Below are 18350 nucleotides of genomic sequence, written 5' to 3'. Positions count from 1 at the left end.
TTTTCTTCATGCTTTCTTAATCCTAGACAATCAACAAAACAATAAGTCAAGCTCTGATTTGTATTGTTTGCCAATTCCCAAGGTGTAAATAGTCACATTGAAAATTTAACGATGGGCTCTCTGAGCTAGTAAGAGCTGACTCCAGCACAATCCTAAAAAGTCCAATTGACAAAAATATCTTATCTGAATCAAATGAAACATTCCACACCCTAAGTCCCCACCTCTCTCCTGAGAGGAGTGAAGTGTGTCTTTTCTCTAAGACAGTAATGGTCACTTCAATTCATGTTGATGTTGTTCCTGTTTATGTCATTGTAATTGTGCATGTTCCATTTGTCCTGTTTTGTTGATCTTGCATCACTTCATACAAGTCTTTCTATGTTACTCTGAATTTTTTATATTCACCATTTCCTATGGCACAACAATTATCCAATTATATTCCTGTAGCACAATTTATTCATCCTTTCTTCAACTGATGGGCCTCTACTTTGTCACCATTTTTTTCTACAACAAATAGTACTCCCATGAATATTTTATTATCATTGATTTCCACTGGGGTAGCTTCATGTTATTACACCATGGGGCACAATCAGAAATAAGATTACTAGATCAAAGGGTTTAAAAAGTTTAATGATTTTTCTCACGTGATTCCAAATTGTTTTCCAGAATGGTTTAAATAATTGATGGCTCTTCCAATAGTCTATTTGTGTATTTGTCTTCTGACAGATCCCTTTAGCATTACTTGTTTTCATCTTTTATCATACTTTCCAATTTGATGTATGTAAAGTGAAATCTAATTGTTTTATGTTTTATTATTTATGATTTAGAGAATTCTTTCATGTGATTATTGACACCTTGCCATTCTTCTTTTGTTTGTTCATTTCCTTTGACCATTTATATATTGGTAAATGGCTCTTTATATACTTGTATATCAGACTTTGCCTGGAGATATTTATTTCTCCATTCTATAGTCACTCTTCTTACTCTAGTTTCATAGACTTCCTTCTTGTAAAAGCTTTTTATTTGTATTAAATGGGCGTGTTTCATCAGATCTTCCATTTGATCTTTGTGTTGAAATATATGTTGTATAGCTCTTGCAACAAGTCCTGTCTGTCTCCATTAATCCTGCATCATTCCAAGAGCAAAATAGGGACAGGTGTTGGAATAGACATGGGAAACAAGTATTTTGTCCAGTGACCACTAAGGCACATTTTACACTCTGAAATCATTCTTCCACCCTACTGGGGTGGCATCTATATTAAGCCGTTCCCTTCTACATAGAATGTGCAGCAGGTAAACAGGGTTCAGCTTCAAAGATACACACTCTGTCCTCATCTCTGATTAGTTGAACCTATGTACAATAGGACACACAAACTCTTTAGTGTACATTACTGCTTGTCTGTGGCAAACATGCATTTCATGCAAACATACATGTGTTTGCCACAACAGAAGTACCTAAACAGATGAATCTTCTGGATAAAAAGCTGTCCCAAAGTAATAATTTTGGATAGCAGTATTTTTTCTCTCTCTCTTTTTAAAAAATTAGGACTCTGAAGATGAAATTTAGTTCTTTGTGAAAGTAAATAGGTTTCCAATTTCCATGTTAAATAAAAATAGGTATTTTAAATAGAGTAAAATGTTTTTCACAAAAGTCATGCATTTGTTCTAAATATGTTGAGTTGTACAAATTATTGAGTTTCTTTGCTGCTGATTTCTCTATCCATCTAGTCTATAGAAAGGACTTAGAAGAAAGGAGTGTTACTCTTAAAGTGATGCTAGATCCTAATTCACAGGACAGTTCTTTAAAAAATGATGACTTTTAGAGTTCAAAACCCATGAATTAGACTCCAAAGAAGGTACCTTGATCTGTCTGCTAAGAATTTAACAAACATCAGGCATGGTTCTGTAGTACATACGTTTGTACAGATAACATTAATATTGTTGGAGAAAGCTGCATTATAATTCAATCTTGTCTTTAAACTATCAGCAGAGGAAGAATGGGGTTATGAAGAAGAAGAAGAAACAGTATCTGTTTCAGTTTATAGAGAAGAAGAAAGAGAGGAGGAGGAGGAACAAGTGGAGGTTACATCATATGAAGGTATGAATGCTACATCTAAGACTATAGGGCATCTGTACTCTTTAAAAAACAAACAAACTATAGTTTAATGGATGTCAGATTGAAAAAAAAAGCAACCTTCAATCAACAAGTAGTTTGTGGACAACATTTGTGTGTAGATGTCTTTTTGTCAAACCGAAATTACCATGATTTTTATGTCATTTTTCATGTCATGTGTCATGACCTAGCATGATAGACCAAATCTTTGCTTCTTTTGCATTCTTTTACTAATCTTCTGTGAAATAAGATGGCAGTGGTGATTGTTTATAAAAGACTAAAGAGTGTACATACTTCCCTCTTGCTATACGGGAAAAAACAAAGAAGATACTAACCACATTTTCCAGCATGATCAAATTTACTCTGTCCTTTCTCTTGTAAGCTCTGAATCTCTTTCCTTTGGCTTTTGGGAGAGGTCAAAATTCTCTGACAAGTAGGGCCTAAAACTTGAGCAAACTCAGATGTCTGTCTGAAATATTCACAGTTAATTACAAATGCTCAAGCAACAGATCATATAATCTTAATTTCTCTTACAGTGTCAAGGCCAGATTTATTTTCTTATAAATATGAAGTGCTTCGATTATTTAATTAAGAAATATTTTGGAGGAAAAGTTGAGACTGAATGAATGAATGGTCAGATTTTCACTTATTCACATCTCCTTAAATCAGTTCAGTTGTATCTAAACAATTCAATAACAATTTTGTAATATTTTAAGAAAAAAACAAAGAGTTGTGTGTTGCAATGCCTGTAATTGTATTAAGTTATTTTTGGCATGTCTGCCTAAATGCAACACGCTAATTAATGTTATGTACACCAAAAGGATTTTCCAGAAAAAGAAATCCTAATTAAATTGTGTTTGGGAGGAAACAGTAGATTGGTTGCATAATAAAATAACTCAATAATACAACTGTCTCCCTTGTATAAAGATGAGGAGACTATAGTGCCTTCATGTTAAAATGCCCTTAAGCCCATCCATTGTTTTGTGTGTGTGTGTGATTTTTTTAATATACAAAGGCAGCATTCTTTACATTTTCTACTAACAAGAAATGGTTCTACATGAGGAGTTTCTGCCCTGACCCTGGTTGTATGATATCAACATGTGTAGACTGGTGAGAGTATCCCTGAAGTAACTCTCTAGAGTACACTTACCAGCTGTTCTGATTTCTGTAAAGGAATGTTTTATTTGATGTTGATAACAATCAAGAGTGGGGGGGGGGGTAGAAATGGGGAGAAAATTCGTAATTCAAACTCTTGTGAAAATCAATGCTGAAAACTGAATATATTAAATAAATTAATTTAAAAGAAAGAAAAAAGACAACTAGAGAGAGCATAGAAAAGGGGCAGAAAGGACCCTCTTTCTCTTAAGGATAGAAAGATTCATAATTATCCCAAATGCAAAATGTAAAATTACAACCATGATTCCATAAGAAAATATTTATAAAGTGCTTTGCAAACTTTAGAGTGCTATATAAATGCTAGCTATTTTTTCATGATGCCAAAATATTTTCAGTAAAACCAAAAGGACATTATTGTATAGCTAAAGTTTTTCACTTCCACCAACACAGAGAAGAAGTACTTTTAAATTTGCTCCCAGCACAAAGGGTAAAATCTTTTAGAAAATGAGCATTAATATTTTGAGATTAGCTTTTGGCATTCACTTTGCAAATAGAATCAGAATTTCGCATTTCCATCATATCTGTCCCTTCAGAACAAAGAAATCCATTGCTTACTCCCAGGGGCCATGGAGTAGAACTTTAATATATAACTAGAAGCAGTCTGGTATAATAAAAGGAGCCCTGGACTTTGAGTCAAAAATTCTAAATTTAAGTCCTGTCTGACAATGTGCAAATCACTTAATCTTATACCTTAACCTTCCTTACTTAAGGAAAGTAGTTTCCTTCCTTGAGAAATGGGGACAATAATACGTATATTTCCATCTTACAGAGCAGTTGGATGGAAAGCTCTTTGTTAACCATAGAGTCAGGAGTGCTGTGAATGTCTAATGTGATAGATCATGGAGATAAGGAACATTGCAAATATTGAATGCTTATTATTATCATTAGCCTATAGTCATAAGACTTCCAGTCTTTTAGCAAAATGAGTGGCATGCTGGCAAATGCGTAATAACTGGATCTCTTGAAAAAATATTAATATGTGTATGTATGTGTATGCATGTGCTTGTGTGTGCATATACGTATATGTGTATGTGTATATTTATGTGCCCAAAACACTTTTAAGTTTAATATGAATTAGCAACATTTTCTCCATCACTTTCTTAAGTTTAGACAATCAACAAAATGAATCAAGCCCTGATTTGTAGCAGTTGGCAATTTCTGAGTTGTAAATGCTCACACTGACAATGTAACACTCATAGAAACTATTCAAGCTGTTTCTAGCACATCGCTGCTACAGCATTTGCAAATGGCAGTTATGATGTTAGACTTAATCTTTCCTATAAGCATACTTAGGGCTTTTAAGTTACCCTTGAGGATTTTTTTCCAAGTTGACAGTGATGTATCCTTTTTTTTAACTGCTTTTCAACCATCCCAGATTCTTATTTTACCACTACAATATTATTGTTCACCCTTCCCTACTTTTTGTTTGTTTGCTTGTGCAGTTCACCTTCCAGTTCACTCTAAATGTTATTATCTCTGTGGTTTATGTGTGAATTAAGTTTATGAAAAAGACTTTGCTTTTAAGTTTATGTGTGAATTAATATCAGGGAAAAGACCTTATTACCTTATCAAACCACATTCCCCCATTAAATCATTTTTATTTGAACATTTTTTGGCATAAGCAATCAGAGACTTGGCTTGTGTTAATAGGCTCCAATACCAGTCCTCTGATCTTCTGCTATTTCTATTATATGATGAAAGTAATACATGTTAACAACTAAGATTAAACATATGGAGTGCTATAATTTATCCTTCTTCAAATCCCTATCTTTAAAGTGATTGAAGAACCAGAAGAATATGTCGTGGAAGAAAAGCTACATATTATTTCTAAAAGGGTCGAAATGGAACCAGCCGAAGGTACACCCCCTCTTAAGTTAATTCTACCTTTCATTGTATTACCTGTCTTACATCTCAATGGTACCAATGTTTTCTGTATTGTAGATGTGCTATGAATGTTAATTCTTTACTAAGATAGCTAGGTTTTGGTTTTGACTTTTTTTGTAAACAAAACATGTGGAAATTTTCACAAATATTACTATAATATTTTTAAGTGCCCGAGATGCCTCGGAGAGTGGTCCAGAAACAAAAAGTACCTGCTGCTGTTCCTCCAAAAGAGGAGGCTCCTCCTGTAAAAGGTATAATCTCTTATGAAAGATGCAGAAGCATCCTTGTCTTTTAACTATTCTTTGGACATGTTTGATTAAAATTATGTCAATACATAGATGTCTCTTTGTTCCCGTAAGTGTTGTATAATGTTTATCTGTGTAAAATTTGTAGCAAGTTGGTCCTATTTTTTTAAAATGAAAGAAAATCCTTTGTTTTGATTTCATGCAAATCAATGTTCTTAAAACTAATCTTTCCAAAGTTCCTGAACCACCAAAGAAAACTGTCCCCGAGAAGAAAGTTCCTGTACCTGTTCCTAAAAAAGAAAAACCCCCACCTGCTAAAGGTATTGTGGCCTAATCTTGAAAAATGCCTGCCATTTTTTGGTCTGTGATAAGATGTGTCTTCTTTCTAATTTCCTTGAAATTAAGAAGAAAAATTATGAGTCTGCTTAATGTGCTTTCAATTTAACACAATTACCTAATATCTTTAAAGTGCCGGAAGTGCCAAAGAAACCAGTACCAGAAAAACGTGCCCCTCCAGCTCCTAAGATAGAAGAGCCTCCTCCCACAAAAGGTAAATGAAGTCAAATTGTCCTCCTAAATCTGCACATTGGGTCTTGTCCTTTATTTCTCATATTTCTGTCATTTGGGTCAAATCTCTTGAGTATGTGTGTGTATATATGTTTGTGTGTGTGTGTGTGTGTGTATGTGTGTTAATAGCAGTGATGTATCATTGTCTTGTCTTTGTATGGACCATTAGTAATTTGCATCATAATAATGTATGCATTGCAAATCAGCATAATTTCTGGCTAATTAGTATAAAATTCTGCTCCAAGTTATCTAGTTCCCTAATCCTAAAAATTATCTTTTAAGTGACTGAGACGCGTATGCAAATTACCCAAGAAGAAAAAATTCAAGTTGCAGTAACTAAAAAAGAGGAGCCTCCAAGAGCCCGAGGTACATCACCCATCTCTAGATTGCACCAAAAACTTTTTCTTTCATTATTCTCTTACCAAATATCACTAATGACCCTTGCAATGCTAGTACTTACCAGTTTCCATGTTGGAGCAATGAAAATGCCACCTCTCTGATACTTCTGTATTTTATTGTGTGGATGCTTTTATTTTTTGTTGTGGGTTGAGTGGAAAGTAACTCTTAAAAAATGACTGTTATCTTTGAAGTGCCTAAAGAGCCCCCGAGAGCTGAGCCTGAAGAAAAGGTACCCAAACTCAAACCTAAAAAAGTGGAGGCCCCACCAGTCAAAGGTACATTTGCTCCTTTAGAAATCAAAATAAGCTTCTATATATCGAAAATCAAGCAAATTCAGATAACTCCATCCCATTCAAGGAAAGATTATGTAACCATTCATGCACATATGTGAATCTATGAGTACACGTGTGTTGTAACATGTATGTTTAAAAACATGTGTTGATAGTACATCCACATAAATTGCACTTTTTTTTCTAGAAGTACCTAAGCACATTGCATTGTGTATTAGTAACTTTTAAATTGAGACTATCCCATTGGAAAAATAAAGACATGCAAATCTAGATACAAATTCTTAATTATGAGTTCCCAAAGATTTCTGATATGTAGAAGTTCATGCAAGCACTTTCTTAAAAATGCAACCATCCCAAAAGAGATGAAAACTTTTTTGCCTTGAAATTAGTTTTGTTTAATATGTTTTATGTCATATGTCTGTATAATTCACTTATTGGTTTAAATGCTTATTTTATATGGTGTGTTTTCATGTGACATTTAATTCCTAAAATGTTTTTAATAATTCAGATTATAACACAAAATGGTAGTTAAGCAAAAGGAACTTTTTCTTGTTTGATGGGGAACAAATCTTTCATCTGAGTTAGACAAATCTGTTTCTAATGCTTTACTTCAATTTTTCTGTGCTGTTCAGATTCTTCTTAACACCCTTTTATAAATGCTACTTATTGTATACAAAATAATGTCTCTTGTCCTTAAAATATTTGAAGAAGATAGGAAATGTACTCATTTACAGTTGTAAAGATTCTGTCCGTTGTAACTCTTTCGATTCACTAACTTCCTCTCTGTTAGCTTGAATGTCTGTCTCTTGTGAGTGAGGCATGAAATTAGTACGTGCCTACTTGCCATTCTTGATTTTTCTTGCCGCTTACATGAATATTTTAAATGAGGGTCCTTCTGTGATTCTTCACCCTTGACTTTTGCATACAACATGCCTCCATATACACTTGCTTTGAGCCATACAATTAAGTGTTCATTATTACTCTTTTTAAAGTGGCAGAAGCCCAAAAGAAGATCGTCCATGAGGAAAAAGTCACTGTTGCTGTTCCAAAACGAGTAGTACCTCCTCCTACTAAAGGTATATTTGCCCCTAGATTGAATATTGAAATGAAGCATGAAACCAATTTCTCTGGACTGCTAGTCGCCTACTTTAATTATTCTACTGCATCAGCTGCTCATTGACTTAAATTGGGTGGGTACTAGGAAGTATTGTTTATGTCTTGAATTCCATTGTACTCAAAATTGGAAGGAGGCAAGCTATGTTATTGAACATCAAGGAACAATTGAGGTCTGCAATACCAAAATCATGGGACAATAAATGGGGGTAGAAACTCTAGGGATGACTTTGGAATTTTTAAATTGAGTATATGTATATATGTTTCAATATAATTATACAGTTGAGAGGCATCGTGGTGTCAAACTCAAACAATTACATTTTGACTTAAAAACCACAAATTAACATTATCTATGTCTAATTATATTTTTGTTATTTTGTTAAACCTTTTCCAATTACATTTTAATCCAGTTAAACCATACTCTAGAGTTTTATGGCCTGCTTGCTGGCCTTGGCTTTAACACTTCTTCACTATAGTGGACAGAGATCTGGTCTTGAAACCTGGAAGACCTGGGTTCAAGTCCTATCTCTGACATATAGTGACTATGTAACACTGGGAAAATCAGTTAAACTCTCATTGTTTCAGTCAACTAAGACTGTCATGTTACAGAGAAGATACTGACCAGCTTGGTATAAAGGAAGTTTCCTCAACCCGGGATTTCCCTACATTAGTAAAAATCAAAAATCGAGTCCTTATCCCTATCTTTTCTGTATGTGCAACATTTTCTAAAATGTCCATTGAATAAAATGCCTCTTATTGTTGATCTTATTATAGAAGTGACAATCTCAGCTGAAGAAGAATGGACTTACACTGAAGAAGAAGAAGAAAGAGTGTCCGTCTCAGTGCAAGAGGAGGAGGAGTATGAGGAGTATGAGAAATATGAGTATGGAGAGTACGAAGAGTATGAGCCAACAAAAGAATATGAAGAGTATGATGAGTATGAATATGAACGCCATGAGGCTGTTCATGAGGAGCGTGAAGAATACATTTCAGTCACAGGTATGATTGAAACAATCAGTCAGTCTTGTTCCATTGTCAGATTGTCTCCTGAAGTCATAAGTTAGAAATGTTTGAGAAGTCAATGGACAACCATTTCTTAGGGATATTACAGAAAAATTTCTTTCCATGGGCAGGAGGTTGAATTAAAGGTGCACTAAGGGGCTTTCAACCTCAAACATTCTGACTTCATTCTTGACATTATTCTTGTTCCATCTGAATTCTGAGTTTAGGGTACTGTAAAGACAGGGTGGGACCACTAAGTAATACCTACATAATACATGATTAATAAATATTTGTTCTGTGAGGGAAAAAAGGTACAGTCAATCAATAAGCATCTATTAAGCACCTACTATCAAAGGATCTATGTAACTCTCAGAGAATTACATGTGCCATTATTCCTGAGTCAAAAATTTGGCCTGAAAAGGCCAGATAAAGTCTTATAGAAGACCTTGGATCTTCATCATCTCTCAAGTTCAAACCCTTTGTCTTGCACATATTTCTGTTCCAGTGTTTTGACCTTCATCCTACCAATATCTTAAGTGACGGATAGGCCTTGGGCTCCAAAATATTCCCTTTCTCTCTCACCATTATTCACCAAATAGCCAACACTGTCAGCCTCAAAATGATACAGCATTTTCCTGTCAGTCTCCGTGAACATGGAGGACTAGATGACCTCTCAGCTCTTTTCCAGATATAAATCTATGATTCTATGATCCAAACTTCTTAACACTATTTTTCTCGAAGCTAAAAATCACTGAGTACACCCAGCTGCTGGAAACTTCTCTATTATCTGTTATCCAGACACTATATAAAAAGGAAAAGTATACAGCAGAATCCCTTCAAATATTTCTGTTACATAGACGCAGAAGGAAGTTTAAATCCTAAAAGCATTTGGTTTCTCTTTGAATTTTTTTTCCTTCTACTGTAAAAGAAGTCCCTTCATACTATGAAATAGCTTAATATCCTTCAAGTTTGAAAATACTTTGACTGGGAAAATTATGAATTAATTAATTTATAATTGCATTTGATACTGTTTCACAGTTAGAAGGGTGCCTCCAAACCTTTTGTGTGTGTGGGAGAGAGAGAGAGAAACAGTCAGAGAGAGAGGAGAGAGAGAGAGAGAGATAGTAGGTGGGGGAGAGAAATAAGAGTTTTACTAATGCTGTTCTCCCTAAGTTTTAAGTTTTATAGTAAAGTTTTGAATTTTGAATAGAAAGTAATTAATATGTTCCATTAAAGTTAATAGAAAGGTAGTAAGTACAATCTATTTTTGTTTAGACCTTTCATGGGATTCTGTCTTTATCCTAGTAACCACATGCCCTGTTCATGCAATTCCTTCATTTAGTATACAATGAGTCGATTTGGAATTTTGTTATGAGACAATGAATTTCATCAATTCATGAAGTGATTCTATTTGAGTAATGTTTCTTTTTTCATGTTATTTCCTCAAATTCTTATGTAAATGAATGGTTTTTGCTTTTAAAGAACCAGAGAAACCTGTCCCCGAAAAGAAAGTTCCTGTTCCCAAGAAACCACCAGCTAAAGGTACAGTGGGAAAAAAATCTGTTATATAAAATATCTGTTAGATAAGAAATATATGTTCCCTGTGTCTCTGTAAGAAAAAATATGTATGTTATAAAATACTTGTGTGTTTAGGCATGATCTTTATTATACTTCTTAACATTTTATCGTCACTACTCTTGAGTATTTGTGGTTCTTAAAAGGTTTAAAAGTCTCTTACAATTAATATTTTTAAGTGCCTAAGAGAACCATCCCTGAAGAAAAAGTACCTGTTCCTGTTCCTGTGAAACTCAAACCTCCACCACCCAAAGGTACATTGTCCTGACATGAGAATGAAATCCAGAGTGTCTTCTTTATGTACTGTGAATGTGGTCCCACTGCCTCATGTTGTGTTGTGTTTTTATGGAGTGTTTTTTTTATCCTGATCCTTATGTTACACTGTTTGGGGGTGAACTTGTGTATGTTCTATTGTATTCTGTAGTTGGTGTTAATGCTCCTTACCAATTACTATCTTTAAAGTGCCTGCGGCGCCAAAGAAAGTTGTTGAAGAAAAAATACATATTGCAGTGACCAAACGAGAAAAAGAAACAGTGATTGCGCCCCCTGTCAAAGGTACAATTATCTCTTTCGTCAAGTCTGGGTCTGTTTGATGTCTTACTGTCTTTTCAAATTCAATATGTCTTTCTTGGGTTTCATTTTGTAATCTCATGTTTTGTAAATCCATTCCTAGGTTCTTAAAATGTCTGTTGTCTACTGTTCTGTAGGTATCTGTGTGATGTTTTTAATATTTGTAATTGTTACTGTTCTAAGAGAGTAGATAGGAGTATTTATTTGTAAGGGCAATAGCCCCATACCAGAAGATATCCACTCCTGATTTATAGTTATGTTGCAATACTAAATCAAAGCTTTTATTTAAAAAAAAAACACCTTAAAACTTGGCTTGAAGCTACAAATTTTCATTGTGGTTAAAGTAGTGGGAAAATAACAAATAGCTTCTAGCCATTTTTGACCTCCTAAAGAGATAATTCTTTAGTATTTCAAATTTATCTTTGGTAGTAAAAAAAAAATATTAAAGCTATTCAGGGTGAAATTTTTCTTTCCCAGTGAGGTCAATAGCTGTTTTGTGGTGTTTTTTTGGGCTGGTGATTGTCATTGCAGGAAGATTCACATTTCTCCCGAAGACAAATCTAACTTTCCAGGAAAATGTCATCTATCATGAACAGTGAAATTATATTCCCCGTGGAATTTAAATGATTTCATTATTCGCAATGATAAACTTATTCATATTGTGTAGCAGTTAGAAATATTCCATTTTGGTTTCAGCTATCTCAAATATCTCTACATTGTTATCATGACCTTTTTTGGCACCTATAAGATTCAGAATCACTTTCTTGGAAAACAAAATGTCATCTCTAGACAAATTACGTATCTAATGTAAAAGAGGCAGTGATAATAAAATTGCATCTGCTTCACGCACCACAACCACTTAATGTCACCCAATTTGAACAATCCAATCTCCTTATGATTACTATTTTAAGTGCCTGAAAAGAAGAAAAAAGAAGTAGCACCACCTGTTAGTGGTAGATAATATCACTCCTTTATGTTGGGGAAAGTATTTATTGTCTTGTTTCCTGATCTTTTTTAATGTTACATTCATGTTCAGTGAGTTATACCTCATGGGTCTCTTTGTGGGGAAAGAGGAGAAGCTATTATTTCTTCTAATGCAAATGGGCCCTTCACTTCAAGTTCTTTGAGTTTGATATATAATTGAAAAGAAAAATGTCCAACCTATAAATGGTATCTTTAAAGTGCCCAAAGTACCTAAGATACCAGAACCGGAACCAGAACCAGAACCAGAACCAGAGATAGAACCAGAGGAAGAAATTGTGCCTGAGGAAGAGGAATATGTCCCTGAGGAGGAAGAAGAATATATCCCTGAGGAAGAAGTTGTATCTGAGGAAGAAGTGATACCAGAAGTACCAGTCAAAGGTATATGGCCTCTTTTGCCAAGAGAGACAAGCCAAGCTCTCTTTGGTGGGATGGAGACAGAGAGGCAGTCCTCAGTGTTAGCACCTCCTGAAAAACCCTGTTCTTGAAACAGCCCCTTTCACAAACTATCTTGCCTTGTCTCTTTGGTAACTGTTGTTATTTTACGTATTTGATATGTCATCACAAACATTTCTGAATGGAAATCATATCTTTAAAAGTGCCTGAAGTACCAAAGAAACCTGTGATTGAGGAGAAGAAACCTGTCCCTGTTCCCAAAAAGAAGGAAGCTCCACCAGCCAAAGGTAGAGCCATTCATGGGCCATACTCACATCATGCATGTAATAAACAGTCCTTCGTCCACATTTTTTGTAAGTCTGCGTCAATGGGTAGTTGTCACTGAGCTTGGGTAACTGTGCTCTATAATGATGTTGTTGGTGAACGTTAGGCAATTAGTTTCTTAACACAAAAATAATCTCTTTAAAGTTCCCGAGGTCCCTAAGAAACCAGAGGAGAAAGTGCCTGTGCCTGTTCCCAAAAAAGAGAAGGCTCCACCTGCTAAAGGTACATTCACCTGTGATGCATTCATAGATTTATATTAGGATTTTCCCAGGCAGAGCAATAAGGCTCCCTTTGGCATACTTGCCTTGCTATTAATAGCAGGTGGAAAAACATTGGATTTGGAGTTCAGATCCTGGCTTTTCCACTTCCAACATCTGTAACCTTGGATTAGTCAATTCCTCCTCTTTCTGTGCCTCAGTTTCCTCATCTATAAAAATCTCTCGTAGCTCTAAGTCTTATTAGTGACTTCAATGAATTAACTATAGTGTTAGTGCCAAGGTAAGAACTAACCTGCTGGTCACAATAGATTACTTTATGTGTTTGTACTTCTGAAATTCGTCTCTGGATTGTACTTGTGCTTGGTGTTTTGTTTCTCTCTTTAATGTTACAATAAACTCTTACTATAACATATGAGTATTTATTTCCATATAAATTGACATAGAATTTAATGTATTTGTTAAATATATTGTTATGTAGTCATAACATATTTGTTAAATATGCTTCGTATTAATATATTGTTAATAATTAATATGTTGTTGATGTGTTACTATGTTAATAATGTTGGTGAGTTATTTAATAATCAATATGGATATATTTAATATATTCACATATGGATATTTGATTAATTAAAATTAATCCATACATTAATATATTAAGTAAATCTATAATATTGAATGTTGATTAAAATTTTAAATATATGTATATATTGTGTGGAAATACACATATGCGTGTGTATATGTTTAATGCAAAATAAGTGAAAGTTGTCACTTACTAGCTGTTGCACATTATGTTCCTCATCACTCAGTATGTGTCAAAGTCTGTGTGTGAGTATCTTTTCATCTCGGTTGGAGGGAGCCATTGTCATTGAGGTCATTCTTAATTCTACCCAGAATAAAGCAATGTTTCTGTTTCAGATAATAATATATTATACTATTGTCATGTCTTGGGATTTTTTTAAAAAAATGAGATACTTAATCAAACATGTTGTCTTTAAAGTGCCTGAGGTACCCAAGAAACCTGTACCAGAAGAGAAAGTCCCAGTACCTGTCCCTAAAAAGGTGGAACCACCCCCAGCCAAAGGTACATACACTTGCGATATATCTACAATACTTTTTTTTCACTTCAAAATAAAACAAAGTGCAAATGTGAGGGTCTTATTTCTAGCTCTTCAGGCAGAAATTTCCTTGATGGCATATCCCCCAAGAAGAATAAAGTTATCTTATTTCAAAAGCTACTTTTATGCTGGGGTGGCCAATTTATTGCCTTGTGTTACATGTTTATGACCCTGCACTTTAATGTATTATTTTGATGTGGCATAAAAAGATAAAATTCTTAAAATGATTTCTCTAAAACAATTGAAGAGCCCTATATTTACTTTAATATAATATTTTTAAGTGCCCGAAGTACCTAAAAAACCTGTACCAGAGAAGAAGGCAGTACCAGAGAAGAAGGTGGTACCAGAGAAGAAGGTGGTACCAGAGAAGAAGGTGGTACCAGAAAAGAAGGTGCCTACCCCAGTTCCAAAGAAAGTGGAGCCTCCACCAGCCAAAGGTACATTGTTTCTCCAATTAAATGTTCGGGAAAGAGTCTCTCTCATATTTTATACATGCTTACACAGATTTACATCCATCCTTTTGTGTTTAAAAGGAATGGAATACTACTTGAAATATGTATGCATGTTAAGTTTCACAGTTTAGACATTTGGACTCTTTTCCTTTCATGGCATTTTTAAAATATTTTTCTATAAGAAATATAAAAGAATGCATTCTTAAAGTCAAATAATATCTTTCAAGTGCCAGAGGTGCCCAAGAAAGTTGTCCCTGAAGAAAAACCGGTACCTGTTCCGAAAAAAGTGGAAGCTCCTCCAGTCAAAGGTACATTTATCTATAACAGAATTATTGCAGGGAGAAAACTTTTCATTGTATTCATGAGTCTCACCATTTGAAATTAATGTTTTGTAGAATTTCTTCTGAAATTTTTTTTGCTGTTTTATGGTGCCTATTATTTCCTTGTTCTTCTTGTCCTTTTGTCCTGAGTGCTCTATTTAAACTAAGTGTTAAAAAATCAAATAATGTCATTAAAGTGCCAAAGAAACCCGAGCCAGTCCCTGCTCCTGTGATTGTGCCTGAAGAAGAGGAAGTTCCCTTTGAAGAGGAGGAGGAAGAGGAAGAAATTCCACTTGTGGAGGAAGAAATTCCCCCAGAGGAGGAAGAAGAACTTCCCCCTGAGGAAGAGGAGGAAGAGGAAGTTCCAATTGAAGAAGAAGAAATTCCACCTGAGGAAGAAGTTAAACCAGAGATACCTGTGCATGTACCAGGTATAACAGCTCTCTTTTGAAGTTCTCCAAAACATCATTGCCATCAACTTAATTCTTCTCTCTCTCTCATCTACCTTGTGTCTCCTCTGTATTTTTGTATTGTTTTGTTCTTGAAAATTCTTTGACACATTTTTGGAAAGTCTGTGCTTATGTTTTTTTCTGTGTAATGTGTCTTTTGAATGTGGTTTTTAAATTTATTTAAATATAATGTTTTTAAGTGCCGGAGGTGCCTAAGAAACCTGTACCAGAGAAGAAAGTCCCTGTCCCTGCCCCTAAAAAAGTGGAAGCTCCACCAGCCAAAGGTATAACAAGCCCAAGAGAGTTTTCCTTATCTTGTAGCCTTCATTCACATTTTTTTCCAGAACAGTTATGATGGAACTGGGTTTGAGGAAAGCAGCTACTTATGAAATTCACCTAGGGCAACCCCCATTTTTCTTTTAAAATTGCATTCAAATGCCCTGAATTCAGATAATTTCTTTTTATTGGTTGTACTATGTTATCCAAAAGTGAAAAAATGAGCTTAAGTGGTAAGGGGAGCCCATATTACTATCAATTATACTACTAATAAATAATAATAATAATAATAATAATAGCTAGCATTTACATAGTACCTACTATGTGCCAGGTACTCTGCTAAGCACTTTACAAATATTATCTCATTTCATTTTCACAGTAACCCAGGGAGATGAGTGCTATGATTATCCTCATTTTCCAATTGGGGAAACTGAAGCTGGTTAAGTAACTTATCCAAGATCACATGGGTAATCAGTGTCCCAGGCCAGATTTAAATTTAGGTCTTCTCTGGTCCCAGCAGTCTACTACCTTTTTGACCTGTTAGTTGAAAATTCTTCTAAGTGTGTGAAGATTATGCAGTGCTGTATCTAATTAACCCTATAAAACTTAAAGAAGAAGAAAAAAGAGCTGCAAAAACTTCATCATTCACTCACTAAACCATGGTGCCTTTAAAATACCAAAAAAGAAAAAGTCCCCAATGTTGGATAAAGAAATCATAACACTGAGCAACAATACTATATACTGATGTATAAACATCTCTTTATGGATTACATACAAATTATATATGTATGTATCAATATATGAGTATACATGCATAGTTATAGCTACCATTGAGAGTTATATCCTCTAACTATGGTCATTTGACAGATATTTATTAAGCACCTACTATGTTCCAGGCATTGTGTGAAATACTGTAAGTACAAAGAAAAAAACAAAACACTCCCTGCCCTCCAGGAGTATAGAATATCTTGACAGTAGAACGGAGGGAAATCAATTCGTGGAATGAAATTAGGATTTCTTTGCTTTGCAGTTTAATAGTGGTTCTTGCTATGGTTTCAACGGCGCTCCTTGCTACTCCTTGTGGAGCTTACACATACCCAATCTAGCAGGCAGATTAATTAGCCATAGTGAAATCAAGAAAAAAAGACTTATTGAATCTAATGCTACCTAGCTACCTAGACATAGATTTTAAGTCAAGGATGTTATGTAGATGTTTGCTGAGTAAATCACTAATACTAATTGAATGGTTTAACCACATTTACTATCCAGAAATCCAGTGGACTGCTGCCCAGATCAAACTCCAGAGCCTAATTCCACCATAATGTTCAGAACTGACCATTCCCATCATGTTCTTTACTAGAATGTTGTCTTTCCTTTTGTCTGTTTGTGTCTGGAGTTGGAGCGGGGGTGCCGGTAGGGTGGGTTTTGATCAGGGGTTGTTGTCCTAATACTTTTTGTCCCATATACATTCTTAATCTTAATGATGTGTCTTTTCAACTCAAAATGAAATTTTTGTCATGGAATAATGTCTTTAAAGTGCCTGAGGTTCCAAAGAAGAAAGTGGCTGAGAAAAAGGTGATCATTCCCAAGAAAGAAGAGGCCCCTCCTCCCAAAGGTACCTCAACTTGTAAACAGATTAAAGTTTGTTGTTCAAATCTTTCCATCAACAGTAAAATCAATGTCACCCACATGTCTATATTTTTGTTCTAATCCAGTTTAACATTACCATATATTTATTGTCTTTTGGTGTCTAAAATGGATTCCTAAAATAAATAATTTCTTTAAAGTACCAGAGGTGCCTAAGAAACCTGTGCCTGAGAAGAAAGTCCCTACCCCTGTTCCTAAGAAAGTGGAGCCACCCCCGGCCAAAGGTACTTGGTCCTCTAGAATAGCTAGCTATGACCATATGTAACTAACGCACCTTTGCTTGTATCTTTCACTTGTCATAAATGTCAAAATGTATGTTTCTTCAGTTGCATTTATGTTTATATATGGAGTTTGTATTTGGTGTCATCTTCTTTTGTGATTATGTTGACTTTGTGATTGTTGGGTCTCTCCCAAAATAAAAAAATACTAAATCCAAATATCTTTAAAGTGCCAGAAGTGACTAAGAAACCAGTTCCTGAAGCACGTATTCCCAAAAAAGTAGAAGTCCCCGCACCAAAAGGTAGATAACCTCTTGAATATATTTATAATTTTGTAACATAAACCTCTTTCTTCTAAAAAAAAAATCCTACTAACCCCTTCATTGAAAGGTTCATGTCCCATCTTGTATGTATCTGTTCTTATTTCCTCCTTCTTGTGATGAAAAATCAGAAATTTGCCCGTTTTGTGTTTCTTTTGTTCTTGCTGTGTTGTAAGTATTCTAAAGTTCCTAAAAGCAACTAATATCTTTAAAGTTCCTGAGGTACCTAAGAAAGTGGAGGAAAGACCACCACCCACTCTCCCTCAAGAGGAGGAAGCTCCACCTGCTGAAGGTAGATAAGTTCCCAACCATATAGAGAGATCTAATCTGTCAATGTTTCTGTCTTCTTAATTTGTTTAATATTTGGCAAACAATTCATATTTTGTGTTATAAACTTTGTATGAAAATCAGCACCAGAATATCTATCTAGGACCAAAAAACAAAAGCAAAAGCAAAAACTCTTATTCATCTAAAAGGATTATAGTAGGTCTAAAAAATTTGGAAGACCATTCTCTTTTTTTGTTTAGTTTTGTCTGTGATCTGTTTGAAGTGCAATTACGTATTTGTTATATGATATATATATATATATATATATATATATATATATGAACTGGCATATTTTCTTGGTTGTTCAGTTGTTTCAGTTGTGTCTGACTCTTCTTGACCTCATTTGGGGTTTTCTTGGTAAAGATACTGCAGTGGT

General features: G+C 34.7%; 1 protein-coding gene across 1 annotated transcript in view; it reads left to right on the top strand.

The window, feature by feature from the left end:
- Nucleotides 1-18350, top strand: part of TTN (titin) — a 327155-nt gene that overhangs the window by 147687 nt on the left and 161118 nt on the right. Inside the window, exons 126-148 of the mRNA XM_036744026.1 lie at nucleotides 1979-2095; nucleotides 5063-5143; nucleotides 5338-5421; nucleotides 5652-5735; nucleotides 5885-5965; nucleotides 6265-6348; nucleotides 6573-6656; nucleotides 7664-7747; nucleotides 8559-8783; nucleotides 10269-10328; nucleotides 10541-10615; nucleotides 10824-10916; nucleotides 12114-12293; nucleotides 12512-12595; nucleotides 12777-12854; nucleotides 13848-13931; nucleotides 14247-14284; nucleotides 14357-14402; nucleotides 14645-14725; nucleotides 14935-15168; nucleotides 15387-15470; nucleotides 17000-17077; nucleotides 17862-17939. Of these exons, the coding sequence (XP_036599921.1) occupies nucleotides 1979-2095; nucleotides 5063-5143; nucleotides 5338-5421; nucleotides 5652-5735; nucleotides 5885-5965; nucleotides 6265-6348; nucleotides 6573-6656; nucleotides 7664-7747; nucleotides 8559-8783; nucleotides 10269-10328; nucleotides 10541-10615; nucleotides 10824-10916; nucleotides 12114-12293; nucleotides 12512-12595; nucleotides 12777-12854; nucleotides 13848-13931; nucleotides 14247-14284; nucleotides 14357-14402; nucleotides 14645-14725; nucleotides 14935-15168; nucleotides 15387-15470; nucleotides 17000-17077; nucleotides 17862-17939 (2217 nt within the window). The remainder of the gene's footprint in view (nucleotides 1-1978; nucleotides 2096-5062; nucleotides 5144-5337; nucleotides 5422-5651; nucleotides 5736-5884; nucleotides 5966-6264; nucleotides 6349-6572; nucleotides 6657-7663; nucleotides 7748-8558; nucleotides 8784-10268; nucleotides 10329-10540; nucleotides 10616-10823; nucleotides 10917-12113; nucleotides 12294-12511; nucleotides 12596-12776; nucleotides 12855-13847; nucleotides 13932-14246; nucleotides 14285-14356; nucleotides 14403-14644; nucleotides 14726-14934; nucleotides 15169-15386; nucleotides 15471-16999; nucleotides 17078-17861; nucleotides 17940-18350) is intronic.

The sequence above is a fragment of the Trichosurus vulpecula genome, chromosome 2 (genome assembly GCF_011100635.1).
Source record: "Trichosurus vulpecula isolate mTriVul1 chromosome 2, mTriVul1.pri, whole genome shotgun sequence".
In the NCBI taxonomy this organism is placed as follows: Eukaryota; Metazoa; Chordata; class Mammalia; order Diprotodontia; family Phalangeridae; genus Trichosurus; species Trichosurus vulpecula.
The sequence above is the reverse complement of the archived record's forward strand: the minus strand, read 5'-3'. Positions and strand labels throughout refer to the sequence as shown.